This window comes from Peromyscus californicus, unplaced genomic scaffold, assembly GCF_007827085.1.
Source record: "Peromyscus californicus insignis strain IS unplaced genomic scaffold, ASM782708v3 Scaffold_6__1_contigs__length_162567912, whole genome shotgun sequence".
Classification (NCBI taxonomy): domain Eukaryota; kingdom Metazoa; phylum Chordata; class Mammalia; order Rodentia; family Cricetidae; genus Peromyscus; species Peromyscus californicus.
In genome coordinates, this window is record NW_026294584.1 from 156,167,498 (window position 1) to 156,192,272 (window position 24,775).

Sequence of the window (24,775 nt, forward strand, 5' to 3'; positions counted from 1 at the left end):
ATTGTAATTCATCTGTATTCCTCATTTAATGAATACAATCTTAAAATTAACTAAAGCACTCATGTGCAGGCTCTGGTGCTCTTCACAGTGATAACTCATTTATATAATTTACTTCCCCTGTTGTAAATTAATCAATTAATAAGCACTTGCAACATCCACCATGTGATTAGGAATTTGCTGGGTGCTATGGGAGACATACACAATAAGATTAAACAAATCTGGGTCTCTAGTCCTTGTACATTAATCTTTCCTATCCAGGAATGTGTTCCAGCTGCACAGGCCATTGCTGAGTGCTATGGGAGTTATAGGCGGGTGGCTTCTAGGGTTTAGGCTTTATAGACTAGTTAAAGGGGGAGATAGGAGTCATTGTGGCTTTGGGGACTGTCAGAGGGTCAGAGGACAAGAAGTAGGCCTTCAAACCTATATCAGAACATGAGTGCGATGCTCAGACTGGGAACAGAAATACGGCCTGAGACTAGAGACATTTTTTACATTCCATTATCAAAGAGATTTGGATACACAGACCTGGAAAGGCAACAGACGAGGAAGGAGCATCTGGCCAGGGTGGGTGGTTCCTGCCTGTATTTCTAGCAGCTGTGAGGCAGAGGCAGAAAGAGCATCAGTTCTAGGCCATACTGGGCTATATAGCAAATTTCAGTCTAGCCTGAGCTACATAGCAAGAACCTGTCACAAAAAAAGAGAGAAAGAAAGAAAGAAAGAAAGAAAGAAAGAAAGAAAGAAAGAAAGGAAGGAAGGAAGGAAGGAAGGAAGGAAGGAAGGAAGGAAGGAAGGAAGGAAGGAAGAAAGAAAGGAAGAAAGAAAGAAAGAAAGAAAGAAAGAAAGAAAGAAAGAAAGAAAGAAAGAAAGAAAGAAAAAGATAGAAATGCAGGTTTAACAATATCACTAGAGAGATTAAGTAACAGGTGGACTTGCTGACCTAGATAAATTTCAGAAACTCAAGCTCCCAAGTACATTTGGATGGGAGCGCACACTTGTAAAGCTGGTTTGGATTTCTGTATCACTAACATCTAAAGAGTAATAAGCTATATGTGTATGTAAAGGTCACAAGTTAAGGTCTAGACTAGTCGGTAGCATTTTTTTGAAATGTACACTTTAGAATATTGTTTCTACTCCTTACATTCATGACTAACATCACAGTTTCCTTTCTTTATGTTTGTATATAAACAAATGTTGTGTGCATACCATATTGTACATATGTAAATGTATGTAAATATATGAAATAGTCATAAGCAATAAGCAATTTGTATATGTGTGCTATGGGCTGAATTAATTGTGTAGCCTCTGTTGATGTGGTGAAGTCCTAATCCTTGGTACCTCAGTATGGCTATAACTGGACTTCCAGAGATGAATAAGTAAAATGCATTTGCTGATAGGCCTTAATCTAATATAAGAGGAGTCCATTCTTTAAAATTAATTGATTTTGTGTGTGTGTGTGTGTGTGTGTGTGTGTGTGTGTGTGTGTGTGTGTGTGTACATGTGCATGCCATCGTATACACACCGCAGTCAGAGGACAACTTTTGTGAGTCAGTTTTTATCTCCCATATTGTTAAGGCAGGGTCTCTCTTGCCCTCTGTGCTACACACTCCAGCTAACTGGCCAGTAAGCTTCTGGCTGATGCTCCTGTCTCTACCTTTCAGCTCACCTTAAGAGTGCTGACTACAGGTGAGGATTGGAGCACCCAGCATGGGTGAAGGACTGAACTCAGGCTAGGGCTTATGCAGTAATAGTTTTGCACTCTGAGCTGTCTCCCTACCCTGACCGGAGTCCTTATAGGAAGAGGACATTAGGACACACACACATATCCTGGGAAGAGCAAAGGAGGACATGGAGGGAAGGTAGCCCCACGCAGGCCAAGGAAAGAGGCTCCATAAGAACTGCCTTGTTTCTAAGACCTCCTACAGCTGTGAGGAAACTTCCTGACTAAGCCAACTTGTCTGGGACATTTTACTATAGAACACAATACTGGTGTAAGGGTGCTGTGTACAATGGGCTTGGCACTTAAGGGAATGGAGGACAATGAATTTTGGCAGAAGAAATGAGTGAAGTATTAACAACTATTGTGTATTGTCAGTCACAGACGGCTTCTAAAATATTAACATATGATCATAAGCAGGACTTCAACACATTTCAGAAGCATTCTGTCCAAGGAACCACACCATAGTGGCTGTTTCCACCCAATGTGAAATTCACATACATTGCGCCATGTCTACCTCAATATTAATTTTTTCAAGCTCCAAATATTCAGAGCTAAATATGTTGAAAACTGCCCCAAGTTCAGAAATAAAGAGAAATATAGTGGCTGAGAAATTTCCTAATGTAGCATTTAATTCTTTATTAAGGAAACTCAAAATATATTTTACAAACATGCCATGCTCTGAAGTGGACATGGGGTCTATGAGAATTCATAAATGGCAAATCAAAAACCAGAAGCTATCAGAGGAGAGAGAATAATTTTGTGGAAAGAAATACTGTCACTCATTCAAGCCATCCCTTAATTAACTGGTCCAAGAAAATATTGGCTTATTTTGTAAATACCTCATGAGGAACATAGTGAATAGTAAATAATGGAAAATTCTGACTTTTAAAGTCCAATCATGTATGTTATTCAATTGACTTTCAACTACTTGAAAGTCATTTCTTTTATTCCTTTCTCAGTTTTTAACCATTTGAACAGTTTTTCCCTCGACCATTCCAAAGTTAATTTTCTTATTTCAAGTCCAAGACTGGAAAATTCTAGTTCAAAATAAAATTTTTTATTAGGTTGAAAAATACACCAAGGCCTAGCTAGCTTCCTCATCTGTGGGTCACAAGCCCACATGGGGTCAGGTATCCGAGTGTGGGAGTTACAAGGAAAGAGGCAAGGGTGAACGGCTTCTGAGGACACAATGTTCAAAGTTAACTCAGCATCGAACACCTCAGGAACTCACTGCCTTGTGCTGTACCATGTGTTAACCGTGTGGGCTCACGGAAGGCTGGGTTCTGACTACATAGCATCTGCACTTTGCACTCACTGCACACGACCCACTGTAGCCAGGAACACTTCAGATCAGCCTCTAGGCTGTTGTATGTCATAGATTTCAGCATTTTTACTCTATTTACAACCTCCTTTTCTCCCATGGAAAATAATGGTTTAATTTTGGAAAATAAAGCCTTTCAGCATTTCCTTACTCTTATTCCTCAGCATGCAGAAAACTTATATTTCTGGGAAAGCTTGCTGACTATACTGATTCACATATCACCACCTCTAGGTATGTTATGTTGCTATGTTATATAGAAGACAAGAAAACAATTTTTTCTGAACAGGGTGATTTAGCTAAGGATTTTGAGGACCAGGTGTGGCCTCTGCCAGGGTCAGGTAAACATATTCAGCAGCTGCCGGCCTAAAGCAGAGGTTACTGAAACCTCCAGCTTCACTGAAACACAGTGGTAAATACTTCATCAGCCTGCAGCATTTATTAGATCTTTGTTTTGCTTCCTTGACAACACCAGATTTCTTTCTCTAGGTGCCAGGAAATATGAATACTAGACACAACACACCACACACACACACACACACACACACACACACACACACACACACACACACGTGCACATATGGGCACACACATGCTTGCACGCATGCATGCATGCACACAAGTACACGTGTATACACACACACACACACACACACACACACACACACACACACACACACACACATATGCACTGTCCTGGTGGCATTTGTGATCAAATGAGGGGAACAGTGATGCACACACCTGTAAAATGACCTAGAGGTGCTCTGAGCAAAGCAGAAGGGCACTGAAGGTATTCTAGAAACTTCAGGGTAAGAACTTAGCCTGGGAGGAGACTAGGGTAGAAGGAAAATGGTTGATTTGAGCGTTCCCAGACAATAGCTATTTCCCCTAAGAGATTGCACGTCAGGACTCTTCCAGCATCCACCTTCTATGTCCCTGTCTGCCAGAGTGTACAGGAGCCTCCATCACTTCCTAGAGGCATATTAAACATCTTCTCAGATGTGCACTGCACACATCCTGCTCTGACTTCTCTGATTTCCAGATGGAGAGCTCCGTAGGAGCCTAAGTCTAAATGAGGTTTACAAGGGCACCGGAGAAGGGGACTGAGGAGGAAGTTGTTGCTTTGATCCATCCCAAAGGCTGTTGGGAGGATTAGCAATCAGTATCTTCTGCTTGTGAGGCTCCGCCATTCACTGGGCAGTTCTCACACAATGCACACTCCTGTGTTTGTTACTACCCACGTGGGTACATCCTTCTCTATCCATCCAGTGCCGGAAGGGACAGTGAGCTGTGTGCCCCAAGCATCGGCAGAACTCAAAGCTCACAGAGCCTTGCGTTTCCCTACGCTGAAAGGGTAAGCCAGTGGCCAACACTAAGCAGGGTAGTGACCCAGCCTGATTTGTGTTCCTGATAGATCAATTTTGTGACTAGAGAGAGATCGATTGGAAGAGGGAGAGGCCAGACAAAGAGACACGTTAAATCCACAGCAGAAAATCCAGTGGGAAATGATAATGGCTTGAACTAATCCAGATGGAACAGGAGAGGAAGGGCAGCCCCTGCAGAGAGCTTAGGCACCAATTAGTCGGCAGAAAAGAGACATAAGAAAACAGAGGCGAGAACCATAGGTGAGCTTTCCATTTCATTTTGATGTATGCTTCAGGAAATACATCTCATTTTCCTCCAAATTCATTATCCCCTTACTGGTTTTAAGTGTGGGTAGCTAATATTTATTGAGTTTTAGGTTAAATTTAGACCATTTTACTTTATATATATATATATCTGATATATATATATACATACATATATATATAAAACACACACACATATATATATATAACATAAAACTATGTGTACATGTGTATACACATGCATACACATGTGTTCATACTTAATCTTTACTGTGAGAGATTAAGAAGTTAGAAACATAATCTAACTGTGGTGTTTATCCTTTAAGATTTATTTCATTTTTGTTTGTACAGGTGTGTATCTGTGTGTGTTTATGACATGTATTGAAGGCACACAAGGAGGTCAGCAGAGGCTGTTGGATCCCCTGACTTTGGATACAGGTGTTTGTGTGTGCATCCCTGTGCCCCCTATGTGATCTTCATAAGTCAGTAAGAGATACAATACATTTAGGAAGACCTCAAAATTGAAAATAGTATAGTCAACTTTTTTTTATATAAGAAAAAGGATTAAGTTTTAGAGAATTTCACAGACTAATTTAAAAACATGTAGTTCAACTTTCATAACGGATGGATCGCTTAATGCTCATTTTACTAATGTGTATCAGATATAGCTATGTGTAGACACCGAAACACAAAAGCACAATCCTTACTTGCCTGATGCTTTCACTTATAAAACCGACACTGGTGAGCATGGGAAGTAAAACACGTCAAAAGTATATGATTAGCCAGAGTGCATACCTGTAATCCTAGCACCAGGCAGCGTAGACAGCCAAACTACCTCCCAAACAGATGAATATCCAACAGGACTGTATGAAATGATGGCAAAATCAGACTTAGATTGTGTGTTGAAACTGAACCTTCACTGTGAAGGATTAAGTATTTGGAAATACAGTCTAACAGTGGTGTTTATTTCTTAAGGTTTAGTTCATTTTTTGTGTGTGAATGGTTGTGTATCTACGTGTATTTATTGTAGGCATATAAGAGCACACAAGGCAGATGCCCTGAAGCTAGAGTGACAGGTGTTTGTGGTGCTGGAACTGAACTCAGGTCCTACTCAGTCCTCTGAGGGTCCAGCAAGAGCCTTTTACTGCTGAGCCATATTTCCAGCCCTGTAACTATGTTGTTTTTACTAGAGTTGGAGGCTTCATGATTGAATACTGGGGGATTTAGGAGACAGGAATCCTGTTCATCATGACTCTTGGTGTACTGTTATGTACCACATTACATCTGTAGGGATGAGGGCCATCTTCAGATGTGAACCTTTGACCTCAGAACTTTGGAAGCATGAGTCAAAATAAACTTTTGTTCTCCATGACTTTCCCACTCTGCGGTGTTGCAATATTAGTAACTGAGAGTGAATTAATAATGGTAGCAGTAAGGACAAGGAGGAGGAGTCTATTTAAGCTGGGAATACTTGGGAAAGAGACCATGCTTTTCTTATTAAATATTGCATTTTAGCTCCTAACACACAACATATGGCCAATAAATATGTATTGCATTATATATATATATGTATATATATATAATTAATGAATAATTATTGAGTGCAAGGGCCAATGGAAACTCAGTGGAGAATGTATTTCTTTGGTAAGTGATACATCTGGGAGACAATTTGAGAGATTTGTAGTTTTACTAGGGTGTGGATGGGTGGATGAGTAGATGGATGTGAGGATGGATGGATGGATGGATGGATGGATGGATGGATGGATGGGTGGATGGGTGGATGGGTGGATGAGTAGATGGATATGTGGATGGATGGGTGGATGGATGGGTGGGGTGGGTGGATGGATGGGTGGGTGGGTGGATGGAAGGTTGGATGGGTGGATGGATGGATGGGTGGATGGGTGGATGGGTGGATGGGTGGATGGGTAGATGGAAATACAGACGGATAGGTGCCTTATATGACACCAACCCCGGGTTTTAGAATGAGTGAGTGAATAGGGAATTTATTTAGCTATGAAGCTAATCAAGTGTCTAGAACTAGAGATGTCACGTGTAGATCCAAAGTTTAGGGTTTAATGAAAGAAACATATTATAAGCAAATAATTCTGCAAATAAGTAACAGATTGTTTGTTTTATACAGTGTTTAATTCAAACAAACACAGTGTTTGGCTTCCTGTAATAAAAAAAAACAGATAGTGGAGAAGGGCTAGGATTTTAGGTCATATAGAGAAGGTAAAAAATGAGTGCGAAAGATGTAACTCAGGGCTGAAGTGCTTGTCTAGGACACAAGGCATCCTGGATTGAATTCTCCACACCACAATAAATTCTAAAAAAAAATCTAAAAGAGAGAAAAGTTTAATTTCCTGTGACATATTTTTAGGGAACAGTTACCTTTTCTGCTATACAATTTGTCTTTTATAGATTTTTTATTTTAAAAGCAATTCATATCTGATTAGACAGATATAGGAATAAATCATTTTTAGGTCAGCAAGATTGCTCAAAGGGTAGAGGGGCTTGCGCCAAAGCCTGAGAACTTGAGTTTCATCCCTGCCTGAAGCAAGAACCAACTCCTGCAAGTTGTCTTCTGACCTCTCTATCCTGGCGGTACCCATGAATGCGTGTGCGCGTGTGCACACACACAAACACACACAACAAATAGGATGATTCTAAGTAAGTTGTATTTCCAAAGTGTTACACTATTCCTTCTCATTGCTAAATTGTATCCCCAAATGGCTTGCTGAACCCAGAAATTGAGAAGTAGGAGGTCTTTCTCAATGCAGAAAACGGATTAGACTTTTTAAATTTGCTAAAATAGCATAGTATGATTTAATGTGAAAATTGTTATGAGACATAATAATGTTTTGTATTAATTCCCACAGAATGTAAGGAATGAATGCAAATATTCTTAGTGATTTTTATTTGAGAAAGTAAAATACATTAGATCCTGTTTAACTCTGTAGATATTTTAAAAGAAGACATTCTGAGATAATGGTCAGCTCTTAACTGCTCTGTCACAGGCTAACACTCTTTCACTAGGAGGTTTTCTTTTAATAAAATATAGTTTTATGACTTTTTAATGTAGCGTGGCAAATGAAAACTTTATCCTATTTAATAGTTACCTCGATAGCTAGTTTAGAAAGAGATTAATTTATGAACACTTTAGGAAATACCTCTCAGAACAGACAGACATTTCTGCATATGAATGAGGAAGCCCTGTTTTCCCTTCAAGTCTTGGGTCATAATTGGAGAATTCGAGTGTGAATGAAAATCCTGGATTAATCATCTGAGGAACTTTGGTGTCTCTGAAAAGGGGACACTGAATCAAAGGAAGCTCCTCTTACTTGTGTTCTAGCATTACTACAGGGGCATCACTTAAAGGACTGTGCAGCGACTCACGTTAAGATGTTCAAAGGGGCTTATTCATTAACTAATTGCTTTCACATCCAGACCTATATTACAATATATGCCGACATTCTGCCTCTGTGTCTTATGGGAAATTGAATGGTATGGAGAAAATGGATCTAGTATGATTACAATATTAAGAGGTAGCAATTTGGAAGAAAGGAATTCTTTTAAGTCAATTAAGACAAAATCAAATGCTTTTTCTCTTTTATCCCAGACTTGTCCTTAGTTTCAGCATGTAATTAAGTTGTTTGCATTTTTTATAGTCATTCTGCTGTTCTGTCAGGACAGTCACTTCATTTCCTGGATTATGTCCAGAGTCTGTGGTCTTCAGGTGTCATGGCTTGCATGGAAATATCCCTCAGAGGTTCATGTGGTCCACTGGCCTCCAGTTTGGAAGATTGTAGAATCTTTAGGAGGTCACACTTCACTGAAGAAAGTTGGTCACTCTCTCTGCAGACAGCTGAAACAGTGTTTGTGCTCATGGTGGTTTGAATGTATTTGACCTGCATAAACTCATAGGGAGAGGCACTCTTAAGAGGTGTGGCCTTGTTGGAGGAAGTGTGGTCTTGTTGGAGGAGGCTGGATGACACATGCCTCTAATCCAGACCTTGAGGATGAAGGGCACACCTTTAATCTGGGCCACACCTTCTGGAAGAAGTGTATTACTATGGGGGTGAGCTTTGAGGTTTCATATACTCAGGGTACCACCCAGTGAATCAATCGACTTCCTGATGCCTTTTGGCAAAATGTAGCAGAACCACATCTCCTTGCATACTGCAATGCTCCCCATCATGATGATAATGGACTGAATCTCTGAAACTGGAAGCCACCACCTCAATGAAATGTTTCCTTTGTAAGAGTTGCCATGGTCATGGTGACTTTTTATAGCAATAAAAACCTGAACTAAGACTGTGCCCATCTCAGGCTTTAAGCATCACCCTCTCCACCAGGATGGACTGGCTCCTTCTTCAACCGTAGGCACAGAAAACTCTCCCTCTTTTAGATTGCTTCATGTCAAGTATTGGTCACAGGGATGAGAAATGTAATCAAGGCAGAAGGGAGGTAAGGAGCCAGTGGGAAATACATTTGAGATGCCTCCTAGCCTACAAGACTCTAAATGGCAAGTTTCAGACACCTGGGAGTGATGTAATAGAATCTCCCACTTCCAAAGCACATAGCGCAACTGTCCTTGGCGGTCTGGAATACAGCTGCTTGGCATGCATGGACTCGCTTAGGGTGTGACCTAAAACGAGTGAGAAGATTTTAATTCTGAAGATCTTTATTTTGAAATGCTGATCACCCACTCAATATCCATTTGTGATATGTTACAGTGACAATGATTTTTCTTCTTTAGAAATAGCTATAATGAGTCAATTAAAAATTTTCAATTGCACATGAAGTATCTGGGACAGACTTTCCTATGGCTGCCTGAATGTTAGAAGAGTGGAGGCATACAAGGAAAATGACATCCATTCTGAGACACTAGAAAAGGTAATGACGTAAAAACATAGACTCTGTACCCACCAACAGAATTGATTAGAAAACCACACCCAGCATTTATAAGTGCCCCTCCTTTCTTCTAGAATCAGAATCACATCTATATGGCTTCCCTTCCCATCTATATGGAGGAAGAGATTGGAGCTTGTAGATGTAATAAAACGGAGGAAGAGAATGGAGTTTGTAGATGTGATAGAATGGAGGAAGAGAATGGAGTTTGTAGATGTGATAGAACGCTGATGGAAATGTTTCCTTCACTTGATATTCATCTCTTCCTAAATTTAAATTTATTTCTATTTATGTGTCTGTGTGAGTGAGCACATGACACATGTATGTGGGTGCCCACAAAGGGCGAAAGAAGGTGTGAAATCATCTGGAGATGAAGTTATAAGTGGTTGTGAGTCACTCAACATGGGTGCTGGGAATCAACTCAGGTCCTCTGGAAGAGCAGCAAGTGTTTTTAAGCTCTGAGCTATCTCTCCAGCCCCAGGATTTGATGCACCCCTAACTTTTACTGTTTTCTTTATTACTACCAAGTTTTGGATGCTTTCTGTTACCATTTTTCATGTGTCTGTTTCCACTTGTCTGTTTATTAAGCTCATATTGAAACAGTTATGTGATTTTCTGTCTTTCTTAATTTTTTTAAACTGTATTTAGTCATCTTGACTCTATGAAACCAGATAAGGATTCACATACTCTTTCTGCATCTTAGCACATCAACTAGTTTTTCAGAAATGTGCTAAATAAAATAGCAATATAGTGATTGAAATACCTAATTGCCTTATGAGATTAGTTTAAGTAAATAGAAGTTGATAAGCCAAGCTTAATAAACTCAAAATGTGCTGTATTTGCTCCTCATCAGTTTTCTGAACAGTGCTTCCTCTTCCAATAAGAAAGGAAACGCTCAGTTAATTAGTTCCTCATACACCACAATAAAATTAATGTTTAGGAATTAAATACCACCAACTTCCTCAGGCAAACTTGTTGACATGTTCCTGTTTCTAGTTAATGCCACATGTTCCATTGCTTGATGGGAGACTGTGTGGGTTCCATTGTGTCTCTCTGGTGTACAGGGTCCATGAGCTGGCATTTAGAAGACCGCATGCTAATTTCTGATTTAACAGCATCCACAGTGTCAGCTGACACACAGGCCATAGGCGATCAGTGTCCAAGCAATCACCAAAGCACAAGCCAAAACTCATCCATGTGATACACATTTATTGAATCAGCAGAAGAGGAAATCAGGTCCTGATGAGCAAAGATTGTAGGCTCCATGTCCATCAGTAGAGGAAGGGAGATCTAATATATCTCAAAGCTTCTGTATTCGTGTTAAAATGATTGGAACTAATTTTCTCCTTAGACCCCTAATTCTCTCCCTTCCCCAAATTTTATAAGTTAAAGCTTCTGGGCGAGTCTGATTTAGTTGCTGAGTTTGAAAGTATTTATTCCTTTAAAGAATCATTTTGAGCCAGCCACAGCACCACGGGTCTAGAGTAGGAAAAAGCCCATAATGTCAGGGAAAGCTTGTTCTGAAGACAGGACCAAAGCAGAGCAAGGAAGATATCACATTCATTCCCACACAGGAAGCAGAGAGAGAGAGAAGGGAAGTGGGGCACAGCTGTGAATTCTCAGAGTCCGCCCTTGGTGACGTACTTCCTCCATCAAGCCTCCACCTCCTAAAGATTCCACAACTGTCTTAAATCCACTGGAGAGTAGGTGTTCAAGCATGTGGACCTGTGGGGGACAGTTCTTATTCAAACCCCCACACTTGCTGGAGGAGGGGCAAAGTAGCAGAATTAGAACCTCATTCCACCTCCAAGCTCTGCCACTGGAAGTTATTTTCAGTTTGCTATTGCCTATTTGGGATTGGGCAAATTTTGTCAAAACGAACACCTCAGAAAGTCTGCAATCATATACAGGGAAGAAACAACTGGTATAGATCTATGGATTGATTATCTTCACAATAGTGTACATAGTTCTGTAAGTTTTGTTGGGATAAGTTTTGTTATTTTATGTTCATGAAAACTTTCTGGTTTAAAAAACAAGAGAGGATAACAAAGTTAAAACAACCACCACCACAAGGCAACATCACACTGAGTGGAAAGCTCAGAAACTTTCCAGTGGCACAGTCATTTCTAATGCCATCTTTACAAGAGAAGAAAAATCCAACCACTCCCCCTTATTAAGTCGAAAAGTCCACACAACTTAAATACGAAAGTTTGCAAAGTACCAAATAGATGTCTCTGTCTTTTCTTTGAATTGTTAAAATACCACATGCCCCTGAGAGCTAACAAAGACCACCCTGGTCCTTGGCACGGGACCTTGGGTACTTGTCCATCTAGCAAGGAGACTCTGTGTCAATAGTCATATGACACATTCAATTCACACCTTGTGCTGAGTGATCAAGCTAGCTCTATTCCAGCTTATTTTTATATTGTGCATAAAAATTGTTCTTTTACTGAATTTTGACTTTTCTTGAGATTTTATTATTTCCATATAAAATGCCTCCCTGTCAAAATTTCCAATGCCTGTGACTATTAGAATTATAGGATCGGAAATTTGGGGCGCAAATAGGGGAAAGAAGGGCAAGAGCTAAAGCTATCTGTGAGTGAGTCGTCATTTCTCTCAATGCTTCTCCAAACTACATGCTTTAGAAGAACAGGGGTCTCCAGAACATGGGCAGCTGGAAGCTGTGAGAGGGAAGGGGCCCAGAGACAGAGAGCAGTAGAGCCAACCTCAAGCTTTCTACCAGCCAGTCTCACACACCAACATACACACACCCATACACACACCACACATTTCTTTCCTCCTTTAAGGCAGGATTCATTTTCTGAGGTAAACAACTACAAGGGGTGTGTCTTCCTCCCAACACGAACTATTTCTGCAGATGTCAAAGGTGCTTAAACTTTTGTTTGAAGTTAAAAGTGCTTGGCAGACGCCTCCCAGCTCATGGGTTGAATTTTTTTACTTAAGTTAGGGCTCCACTCAGAAGATGGTGTCCATACACTCCTGAGCCACCTGGAGTGATTGAACTAAATTGTTCATGTACACACTTGACTTATAATTCAGAACTGACATCTTGGGCACCTTGCATTCCAAACTGATTTAGTGGGTCGTCATGATTATTTCCTGCTTCCAATGAGCAAGTGCTGTCAGATACAAATTAGGCTTGGAATTTTAAGTTATGTGCTACAAATTTATTTTTCACATTGCAGCCTGGTTAAGAATTTAGACAGGACTAACAAGTTAAAAAAAAAAAAAAGAACTATTATTTGACTTTTTTTTTTCCTTAAGTGAATTGGGTAAAATGGAGTTGACCTACCAAAACAGTGTTTTTATATGACTCTTTCAAATCCATGCCTCCTCCCTCTTGTGAGACAGCATTTAATTTACTAATTTATCATCAATAGTAGCTGAATATGGAGATTTACACCTCTAATCCCAAAATGCCATAGGCTGAGGCCAGAGGAATGGGCTACAGTATGAGGCTCTGTCTATAATCCACAACACCAATAAACAAAATGCTGTTATTTTCACTTCCACCGAAGTTTACAATTTTTTTTTTTAATATCTGGGCATGGATTCATGACTATGCACATTTTTGTGCTTGGCTTTATTAAGTGCCCAAACGGAATGTTGGAGATTGTCATGGATACTCTGTGGTTGTGAACTGACGCAAAGATGCACAGGTGAGCATGGAGGAGAATATCCCTTAATGCTTCCTTTCCGTGCAGCTGGTCAGTTTGTTCTGATGTTTCTGGCCACTTAGCTGTGCTGCTTGCTATCAGTCTGCTCTGTGGTTCCTGCGGCGAGAGCCGTGTGACAATCGTGTATGCCCACTCCACGGTAGGGCACATTTTTTATCATTTTTTTAAAACAGGAACAATACCTCTATGCTCCAACTAGGAGCCTCCTTTTCTACAAATAGGACTTGCTAACTCAGGCTACAGTGGCCAGGTTCCTCAGCCTGCGCTTACCGGAAACACATCAAGCTCCACATTTCAGCTCCCGAACAAATCTCAGCCCCAGGTTTTACACTGACGAAAAGCCTCTGGTTTGGGACCCACATGGTATGTGGTTGGCTAGTGTGTATCACCGAGAACTTCCTCATACCACTCAAAGCGACTGCCATACACAGAAATCAGGTTGACAGTCACAGGGAAACGGGCCCGGGGTCACGCTGAAGATGGGGTGGCAGGCTTTATTTTGCTCCCCATCTCCTTTCTTGCAGTGTGATCGGTGGAGAGGTGGAGAGACCCTGTAGACTATCACACCCGCTCAGCTCCTCCTTGAGGCTTGCCCCAAGAACCCGGGTGTCAACAAGGGTGGGCCACTTTTCTTTCACAACCCACTTCTGCTAAGTTCTAGAGTCTGGCGTGGTGCCAGGCTGGAGCTGGCCCGGCAGCAGCAAAAGCTTTTGTTCTGTTTTATTTCCAAGGTAACCGAAGAAGTGGAATCGCTTATAACTTAAGCACTGAAGGCTTGAATACCGAACAGTTAAAATACCAACCGTACTCACGAAGGGAAAACTTGGTTTGATCCGTGACACATTGCGGCTGTTAAGGGGAGCGGGGAGCTGTGTGCTCCTGACCGTGTCTGGGTCTGTAGTTGTATTACTATTTTTCTCTTCTGCACAATATTTGTTAATGCACTTGCTTCTACATTTGCTTAAAAATACACGTACTTTTCTTTTGGAAAAGAAAATGATGCAATGTGCTTATTTTGCAATGCAGTCTGAGGCAATGGATGGTTTTTAAAAGTGACTTTTTGTTGTTTTAGTAAGCTAGATTACAGAAACAAAACCAAACAAACAAAAAACGAAACTACATTTGCTACATATGTTCCAAGTGGGGAGCAATTCTTTAGACAAACAGAAATAAAATCAAAGACCCCTTATGCTTAATAATGCAGAGCTTGGAGCAACTACAGAATATAAAACTCCATCCTAAGAAAATTATTCTGAGAATTTTCAACCCTTAGAATACAGCCCTCAATTTTTCTTTAAAAAATAAGAATTCTATGGTTCTGGACTAAATAATGATCTATAAAATTAGAACGGTGTTTCTATTATGAAATGGATAAAATATATTGATTCATTGGAAAACAAAGTCAAGACAAATAGTGGCCAAAGGTGTGGACAGCCGCACAGAGGGGCACCTGGAGTATGGGTTTTGGCCGTCTAGAATTGAGCTGTGGCATTCAGTTTAAGAATCTCTATACAACTTGACAAGAAATAAATTTTAATTTTCCTGTTAGATGATGTTTTGCATTTTTTTTTTTTTTTTTTTTTTTTTTTTTTTTGGTTTTTCGAGACAGGGTTTCTCTGTGTAGCTTTGCGCCTTTCCTGGAACTCGCTTTGGAGACCAGGCTGGCCTCGAACTCACAGAGATCCGCCTGGCTCTGCCTCCCGAGTGCTGGGATTAAAGGCGTGCGCCACCACCGCCCGGCCTGTTTTGCATTTTTGTACCTGCAATTTTAACACTTATTTCTAGTCTTTAAATCTTTATATTATATTGAACAATCACAGAGGGACCAGGGAAAAGGGGTCCAAGCATAGGTCTGGGAAATCACCCCTGACATTGAGCTGGAGCAGGTTCCAAACACCAGGGAGAGTGACCCATTCTGGTGAGAGGCCAATGTCCAGAAAGAGTACGGACTAGTCTGAGAACTAAAAGTGAGGTGGGGCTGTAGACCCTCAAGGCCCACCCCAATGGCTCACATTGTTTAGAAGGTCTCTATATCTTAAAGGTTCCACAACTTTCTCAAACACCATCCCCATTGCAGGGGGAGACAATGTACAAACACACACATACATCTATGAGGATCATTTCACATCCCATCCACAACAGGCTGTTACACAAAGGTCCCATTCTCTCGACAGAATTCAGCGTTAACTTACTGTACAACAAAATACTATAGGAAAGTATTTCTGAAAAGATGAACCCCCAAATGATATTCATATTTTAGCAATACGCTGGAACCAGAAGGCAGTTTTCACAGTGAGGTGTAAAGGACCAATGCTGGCTTTGGGAGCACAGGAGTGAGCTATGCTTTCACGGAAACTGAGGAAAGCCCTCCCGACTCCGCCATGGTGTTTTATCTCTAAAATAAACATTTCTTGCTGTTGTACTGCTACACCAGTGGCAGTGACATTGAATGGTCTGACTGAAAGCCACATCTTCCACCCACTCTGGAATTAAAAGCTCAGTAGTACTTACTACACCCAGCCTTGTAGCTGAAACCAGGAGGAAGGAGGAATCCTTGTTGGGCAGCTGCAGCAAGGGTCCGCTGGTCAGGAGGGAACACGGGAATCATCAGTGGCGGCAGCTGACCTTGAACCTGCTGAACGTGAGAGAGTGAATCAAAGAAAAGAAGCCATGGTGCCCCGTGCCTCACCCCTTATTTCACGAGAAAAGAAAACCATAGGTCTAGACTGCCACTCACCCTTGTCAGAATGGCTATCACTGAGAAAGCAAACTACACTAAGGAAATGAACAACAAATGCTGGTGAGTTTGAAGGGAAATTTGGTCCATTCAGTCAGTATGGGGGTTCCTCAAAATGCTAAAAACAGAACCTCCATGTGACCCAGATATCCTTCTCCTGCACATGCACCTGGAAAATGTTCAGGCAATCTGCCACCTGCATGCTTGGCACCCATGCTTATTGTAGCCAAGGCCTGAGATCACCTTAGACATCTGTCCAGAGGTGAATAAATCAAAAAGAGCATGCCGTACACACAGTGGTGTCTTACTACACAAACTAGAGAGCATAATGTTAAGTGAAAAAAGTCATACTCAGAAAGACAAACATTGCATGTTATATTTCATTTGTGGTTTCTGGATTTTATATAGACATATAAAATCATTCCCCCCTCTCTCTACATGTCTATCTATCTATCTATCTATCTATCTATCTACATACACACACATATATATATATATATATATATATATATATATATATATATATATACACACATATGTGTGTATGTATGTATATATGTGTCTATATTGACATGAAACCACAAGCAAAATATCTTGGGTAAAGAAGGATGTTAATGGGGTAGCAAGTGAGAAAAGGGAGAGCATGGGGATGACTATGATCAACATATATAATCCACTTGAAAGAAAGTATCTTGATGAAACCATCACCATGTGCAATGAATACATGCTCAAAGTGAAGGTAAAAGATCAGTCACTGACACATACATTTGTTAGTGAACAAATTTGGCACAAAGTTCCTCAATGAAAATGCCTTACAACATGACATCACGGTTAAAGAATCATCCCCTCACAGAATGACTGGAAACCTCCCTTTATAAATCACACTCGTGCATGTTAATTCAGTGTGTGTAATGTATGTGTGCATATCCACGCACGTATGCACACAAATGGTAAGTACACATGGAGGCCAATGCCAGACATCTTCCTCAGTTACTGTCCACCACATGCTCTGAGGCAGCCTCTCTCACCGACCCTGGAGCTCACCAAATTGGCCAGGGAGCTCCAGGGATCCTGTTTCTGCTGCCACAGTGCTGGGAGTTCAGACAACCACTTGCCTGGGGTTCTGAACGCTGGTCCTCAGGCATGCTCCTCTAGCACTGTTACCAACGGAGCTGCCTCCTCAGCCCCTAATTCTCTTATAAAACCAAAGCCAAGTCCGCATCTTAGCTATGAATTACTATTACATGGAGATAATTTCTCATGCTCACAAACAATACTAAAATTTTACAATTTTATAAGTAGCCTTGAAAAAAAAAACCAACACAGGAAAAACCCCTGCTCATTCACCTTTTCCTTAGAGGAGATACAACTACCACCAAAAGACAGTGAGCTTCATGTGGCCACAGAACTTGTCAGAACCAGGTCTAGAATCCAGTCCCCCTGGACAATCTGATCCTTTTGATGCCACCGGTCACACCCTCCTTGAACTAGGTGGTCTTTGTTTCAGTGTCATCCTTTAGTGTCATCCCTGAAATGGACTCTAGGTTGCTGGCACGCCTCTCATTGTTTGAAATTCACATCAGGTAATAAACTCTCAAAACAGAATCACCGGCGGCGGCGGCGGCGGCGGCGGCGGCGGCGGCGGCGGCGGCGGCGGAGGTGATGGTTCATTGGTGAAATGCTTGTCCCACTAGAAAGAGGACCTGAGTCTGATCCTGGCACCCATGTAAAAATAGACAGCAGGCCCATGTGGTGGCATACACTGGGGAGACAGAGGCATGCAGGCAGGCAGGCAGGCACACCCAACTACTAAGTTAAGATGATTTGAAAAATTACAGTCTAGTGTAACCATCTCTACAACTATGGCATGTTATTGTCTAATGCAAAGTTATTAACTAAAACATTTAGTGTTTTTTTTTTAAATAAATATTTAAGCAAGGTCTCCCAGGTGAACAGAACTGTGTCAGTCTCTGTCACTGGGCATTTATTTACTGATTTAGGATCATGTTAAAAGTCATGTAGCTGACACTGCTCTTCACTAATTCTTCCACACACTAACTAATTCAGCTTCTTAGAAAATATTTAATAACTACCATGAAATTGGGCTTGGCAGTTGGGATACCATCATCAAGAAAACCAAGATCTCAGGATCTTGTGTCTCAGTATGTTTCTCACTGCTGTTCCCCATCCCTCAGAATCTTGTTTCTTCTGCTTCTCATCATTTCTCACTTTAAAAGTTTACCTTGGGCCACACTCTTGAAGGAAACCAACTCTTCCTCTCCCTGAAGCTATAAACTGCTGGAAGTGCCTAAGTAAGCTGTGGGGGCTTTGAGTCACCTGACCATCCATGCTCTAATGTCAACTGGCATCATCTTGTATGGGTCTTAAACACAGAAACTTGCTACTGTGAGTTCAAAAGTGTCTATAAGACCATATTCCTATCTTTTCCATCTCCTGCCTCTTAAGATCTCTCTCTCTCTCTCTCTCTCTCTCTCTCTCTCTCTCTCAAAATTTATCAAAATTTATTTATTATTTCACATCCCAGCCATAGTTTCTCCCCTCCTCTCCTCCCAGTCCCTCCCATCCTACACTCCTCTGTCCCACCCCTAATCCACTCCTCCTCCCATTTCTGTTCAGGAAAGGGCAGACTTCCCATGGATATCAACAAAACATGGCATATCAAGTGTCAGTAAGACTAAGCACCTCCCCCCGTATTAAGGCTGGGCATGACCCCATACTCATGAGGTATATGGCAGCACACATTGGACCTAATGGGTCATTTGGAAAAAAAAAAAAAAGAAGACACAAAGTCGGGGTGTGTTTAGAGATGGGGAATGGATTTCAGAAAAGTTAGGAAGGGGTGAATATAATGAAAATAAATGATACGAAATTCACAAGGAATTAACTAGAATAGTAAAGGAAATGAGGGGATGCAGAAAAGTGGGGGAAAATCTTCCCCAAAGAAGACTACACCAGCTGCTGTCCAGTGCCACACGGTCAGCCCTGAAAACACACATACAAGAGACAGTCCAGAGACTGAGTAGGCTGAGTTCAGGTATGTATGTGTAAATACATGTACAAATATGTATGTAACAATTAGTGAAAAAAGAGGGCATGGCTTTGAAAGAAGGAAAGGAGGAAGTACATGGGAGGGTTCGGCAGGGGTCTGGGGGAGCAAACAGGCAATTGTTATAATTATAATCTCAAAAATAAAAGAAATAATAATAAAATAAAGTTCTCCTTTGGTTTCGCCTTCATTTCATCTGCCACAACAAACCTTGGGCTATATACAAGACTTTGGTTCATGTGAAGGTTCAGGGGATGAGGGAGGACTGAGAGAAAGAAGAAAACAAAGAGAGGGAGGGAGAGAGAGAGGGAGAAAGAGAGGGAGAGTGAGAGAGAGAGAGGGAGAGGGGGAGGGGAGAATATATGAGAATGTGAATAGGGGTCCTGTTTCAGCAATGACTGTTAGTGGCAAACTATACCTTTTGCTGAATGGTTATAAACCTCTTGCCACACACAGCACTAGGACCAGAGGGACTGAAATGAGGAAAACTACTATGCCAAGACAAAAGCTGAAGATGTGGATGATTGTGGTCACTATTTCTAGGACACAATGGAAGAAGGGAAATACTTATGGAAATAGCACCGAATGAAGACTGAAAGGTTAGAGATGCTGACTGCACAAACACAGGGATATGTAGACTAAATCATGGAGCAGACAGACATTCAAGGCAAACAGAATGAGTTAGTTCAGGGTGATATGAGGAAGCAGAGGAGAAGATAACTCACCAGCCACTCGACAGGTTTTCCACTTCACACAACACACTTTATCATTCATTTTACATAACACATCTCATTTCTAAGACAACATAGGTTAACACATGTAACATAAACTCAATAAGAACATTTGAAATGAAGGAAAGAATCATTTATTTAGACATATATCAAGGTTATGATGAACATCCACATTTCAGATTGTTATGACACAGGCAAAATGATGCCCAGACTCGCAGTGACCACGGGTCTTTTTTCAGTGCAGCAACCATCAAACATCTCAGTCCTAGAGTCCTGTGACAAGCTTCCAGAAAGCCTAATGTGGGAATCCTGGCCAGTCTCAAGGGCTGAAGATTAGTCCACAGCCTTCCTCAAAGCACCCTGATGGTCACAGCCTGTACCCAGGCTTAAGAAAACTATTTTGAGATAAGATCTCACCACACAGTCCTAGAGAGATTCAAACTCCTGAGGAGCCTCCCGCTAGGGTACCTTGGATGCTAGGATTTCAGATGCTCGTCAACCCCCAGCAAGAGCTGTTCTCAGAAGGCTTTGTCACCATCAACAACTCTTTGGGGTTTGTCCAAAGCACCTTTAGGCATGTCAGCAGTGGGAAGGGAGACTATTACAGGTCCTAGTGCCAAGGCAATAACAGACACTAAGTTATGCCCCTCATAAAATGCCTTCTAAGTGATTCTCGGATATATAATTCCATTTGCTTGCTGTGTTTATCCTCCTGAGGCTCAAATCTGCATTGCATTTGTCTCTCTTGCTTATAAACTTTGGATGGCTTGCTTTCATCTGGTGACAAATGGCCAAGTCTCTCAGTATGGATTTTCCTTTCTCCAGTTCTTTTTCCAGATGTTTCTGCCACCCTCTGTCACACCCTTTGTTCCTGCCCTAACAGATCTTGAGGACATGTTTGCAGGCTTCCTTTCTGTTTGTCCATACCAGAACGCATTCAGTAGCATTCTCTCCTGTTTCTATTAACCAATCCTTTCCATTCTCTCTTCATAACAAAGTTGTACTTATTCTTCAAATGATTTTGAGACTCACATAATGTTTTTGGTTATCAGGCACTTCTTAATGCATCCATTCTGTAGAGCAGAAAGAACTATTACCTCTTATAATTTAATAAGCTAATGCCTGAAAAGCTAACAGAACACTTCCTGTATTGAATGATTTTTAATAGCATTGAGTTTCCCCTGTGAACTATAAGTTTATTTAGAAAAAAGATCTCAACTTCTTTCTCATTGTACTGTTTGAACCCAACAGGTGAAACTCTTCTACGGAGAACTAACTTGTAAGTCAACAGGCTGGATAGACTGGTGGTCCCTCACTGAAGTACTTGCAATTTGCCAATTGCACAAGTCCACAAAAGTGCTGTGGAGACCCAGCTTATGTATTGACCAGAGAGGACTCCAATTTATCCAAGAAGTATAGCAGAGAAAGTTCCAGTGGCTTTGTGTTCTTACTCAGAGACTATGGCTCTCTGGTTTCATATGTTACATCTTTGAAGGAGGAAAGTAATATAGAAATGTCAGGAATCCATTCAGCAATCTATCATGCTGTCCTAATGACTTTATCTTTAGGTAATGTTTTGCTAACGAGAAAGAGCTATTTTTTTCTAGTATTACTATTTTCTTCTGCAAGCATTATCTAGAGTTTTCATGTCTTTGCATTAGGTTTTAGAATATGAAATGAATATGGGAACTGCCTTGATATCTTGATGGGTGATTAGGCTTTTCACTGTTCTTTTTGCTTTGTACTGACTCTAGTGGATTCCCAGTGGGTTTCAAAGATCATTTCTCTCTACGTGTTTGGAAATAGGGCTTTTTTTATGTCTCAGGTTGGTCCCAAACACAGGTCAATCTTCCCTCTTCTCCCTGAGTGCTTGGGTTACAGGTGTGTATCACAAAGTTTGGTATGCATTTTCTTAAATTAAAACAAAACAAAACACAAAAACAAACCAACAAACAAAAAAACCTAAAAATGCATTGTCTTTATATAGGGATGTTTTTTTCTCAATAACATTACTTAATCAGTTGTTTTTACTGTGGGATAACTGTGAATGAGACTTTTATTCAATAATGTAGTCTATTTTATTTGATAAAAGTTGTAATATTATAAGGAATAAAGTAAAATTCCTGGGGCTTTTATTAAATCTTTGTATTTTAAATTTTTATTTTATTATGGGTAACTATCGAGTACACTTTATCATAACTTTAAATGATTAGTGTCTAAATATTTTAATAATGACAAATGAGAAATGGCATCATTTAAAGAGAGAAGGAACTAGGGGTGAGCTGAGAAACAGTCATCCTGTTGACAAGCAAATCAGACCAACTTTGGCTAAATAAGTTGTTCACAGTACTGTATTTGTTAAAAATGGCTATGCTAACTAAAAACCTTCATCCATTACTGTGCCTGGTACATGGTAAAAATGTGGATTAAGGGGAGGTAGAGGCCAACAGAACAAAAAGGAGGGACTAAACTAAAAATATCAACCCAATTTCATGATTTCAACAGTGCATTTTCTTTAGAACATCATAGAACACTGGAGACGATGACATGTTTAAATTCCCAATGAGGCTCCAGTAAAGTATGTGCAATCCAAGTGTGTGGTGAAGCCATTCATGAAACTAAAGTACATTTCCAAACACACTTTATCTTCACAACTCACAGGTACCTCACTTGAAAATCTGCCTATCAGATGAAAATCGCTCATACACCCAAGTCAACAGCACTGGTACTTCTGTGGTTATTCACAAGTGTGGGAAGCAGGGAACAGTTTTGCTGGTAATTTAGTTGTCTGAAGCATTTCTAAGTCTGGTCTAAGCTGCTGAATTTTGCTCCCACATGCAAGAAGCTCCCAGCATGCATTGTGGGAAAGGTGGACGTGTTAGACATGCTTCTGGTAGATTTGAGACACAGTGCTCAGCCTGCAGCAGCAGTGAACTCTAAAGGAGAAACACACAAGGTAAAGTCATGCAGAGGTGTCCTTGAGAATGGGAGACCCATGCTGCATGGGCTGGAGGGACTGGCCTGGAGGGAGGCTCCATCCACCTTGATGGAATGGTTCAGTGTTCACTAATTTGACATTTGAGCAGTTCTGTGCATATGATTCTTACAGAGTAAGGTGTGGCCCTCATTTTGTGTCAGCTGCCACTCAGTTTACCTTTGCTAAAAGGTAGCTTCCACTCTAGAGAGAGGAGCACGTTAAGTCAAGGGATTCCAGACTTTCTGGACCCATTCTAAAACAAACTAGTTATACTGTTGGAAATCTAGCCTCTGTTTTTGCTACTTTTGAATATTTCTAAATTTTAATCTCTACTAAATACAGTTTTTTACTTAATGCATGAGAGTTTAGACTCTTAATTAAGTTTTAAAATGTGTGACATTTTTAATTAAGTTTCAATAAATTACTTTTGTCAAAAATTTTAGTCTTTTTTTTAAATAGGGGACATGTTATTCACAAGTTAGAATATGTCACAACAAATTTGCACAGCTACATCCTGATTTTAAAACTTCAAAATGTATTTCATGTCTTAACACCTTATATTCTTCTACCAAAAGATGTTGTATATATTCTTGCCCTCTAAAAATTTATGACCCACCAATTAACTATGCTGACACGTTTATAAAGAAAAAGTAAATATCAATTATTCACTTTAGTATTTCATATTTAATATATCCTATTGTATAACTTTTTGGTTGCATCCTAAGTAGATGCTTATAATTATTAATCTGCTTCCCATTTGCTCTATGGATTGGTTTTGTTCATTTTTTTTTATCAATTAACATCTGCTAGGCACAATATTCGCTTCTGGGTAACTAAGGATTAGGAGATAAACTCATATTCATGTCTGCTCTGAATTGGGTAGGACAAAGAGCCAGTGACAACTCAGAGCCATGAAGTCAGTGACAGAAACCTGTGAAGAGCACCATGGGAGCATAGAGGAGAGATGCTGGATCCTGAAGCAGAGGGGAGAGTGGGACCCTGCTAGAAGTCCATGAGACCCCCTGGAGGTAGCAACAGAAGAGAAAGGTGCTGGCTAGATAAACACTGTGAGCGAGCCCAGCATATGGAGGGGTTTGTGGGAAAATCAGTCTAAGTGGAAGGAGAAACCTGAGTGGAGAAACAGGATGTGGGAATCTCTATACGAGGGGGACAGCACCAGAAGCCTGGAAGAAAAGGCTAGAGGTGAGGAATCTGCCCGAGTCAAAGGTGCATCTGGATACAATACTCACTCTTTGCCCTGTAGGCCCTGGAGATCATGAAGGATTGACTCGCCAGGGTAGACATAACACTCTGCTGTGATATGAAGGGTTCTGAGAGCGCCCACACATAGCTGATACAACGACAGGGCAACAGACAAGGAGGGGTTAATCCCTAATAGGTGTGCTCCAGGAGAAAATGTCAAGAAATATTTAGGACAAAACAGCAAGGCAGCCTGGTGAACAACAGAGCCAGAGATGACATCAAGAGCACCTCACTCTATTTAAGGTGACAGCAGACACCTAGGATAAGACGGAGTTGAAAGTGTTCAAGGGAAGGTTTCAGCAGGCACTGATGGGTGTGAGCTGTCTCGATGCTGTTCCATTGGAGAAGCCTTTCCAGTGGGTGGAAACTGGAGCCACGGGCTGAGTGAGGAGATCACAGAGGTTCTGGTTTGAGCAGGGAGGCCAGCTCGGAGCCAGGGTAAAGACAATGGAGAGCATGGGGGACCCAAGGCAACTTCAAAATGGAGGGAGTCAAAGGCAGGGGAAAATGCAGCAGAAAGGGTATTATGGGAGAAGGAGAAACGTTAAGTCTTGGGATTATTCTTTGAGAGATGCACTAATGGTGTCAATTCAGTAGAAAAGGATGGAGCATTCTTAGAAGACTGAGCACTGAGAGACAGGCAGGAGAAAGGAGGTGAAGAGGGTGAACTGTTCCACAGAAACAGGCCACGTGCTGTGGGCTGAGGTAAGGAGCAGCAGCTACCTGCA

General features: G+C 41.0%; 1 protein-coding gene across 14 annotated transcripts in view; it reads right to left on the minus strand.

The window, feature by feature from the left end:
- Sox5 (SRY-box transcription factor 5) overlaps positions 1–24,775 on the minus strand; it is a 1,013,558-nt gene that overhangs the window by 116,499 nt on the left and 872,284 nt on the right. For 11 of the 14 annotated variants that reach the window (XM_052719126.1, XM_052719123.1, XM_052719124.1 and 8 more), the window contains one exon: positions 15,784–15,907. In XM_052719126.1, coding sequence (XP_052575086.1) covers positions 15,784–15,907 — 124 coding nt within the window. The remainder of the gene's footprint in view (positions 1–15,783; positions 15,908–24,775) is intronic. The other 3 variants (XM_052719120.1, XM_052719131.1, XM_052719129.1) reach the window with 1 other exon arrangement.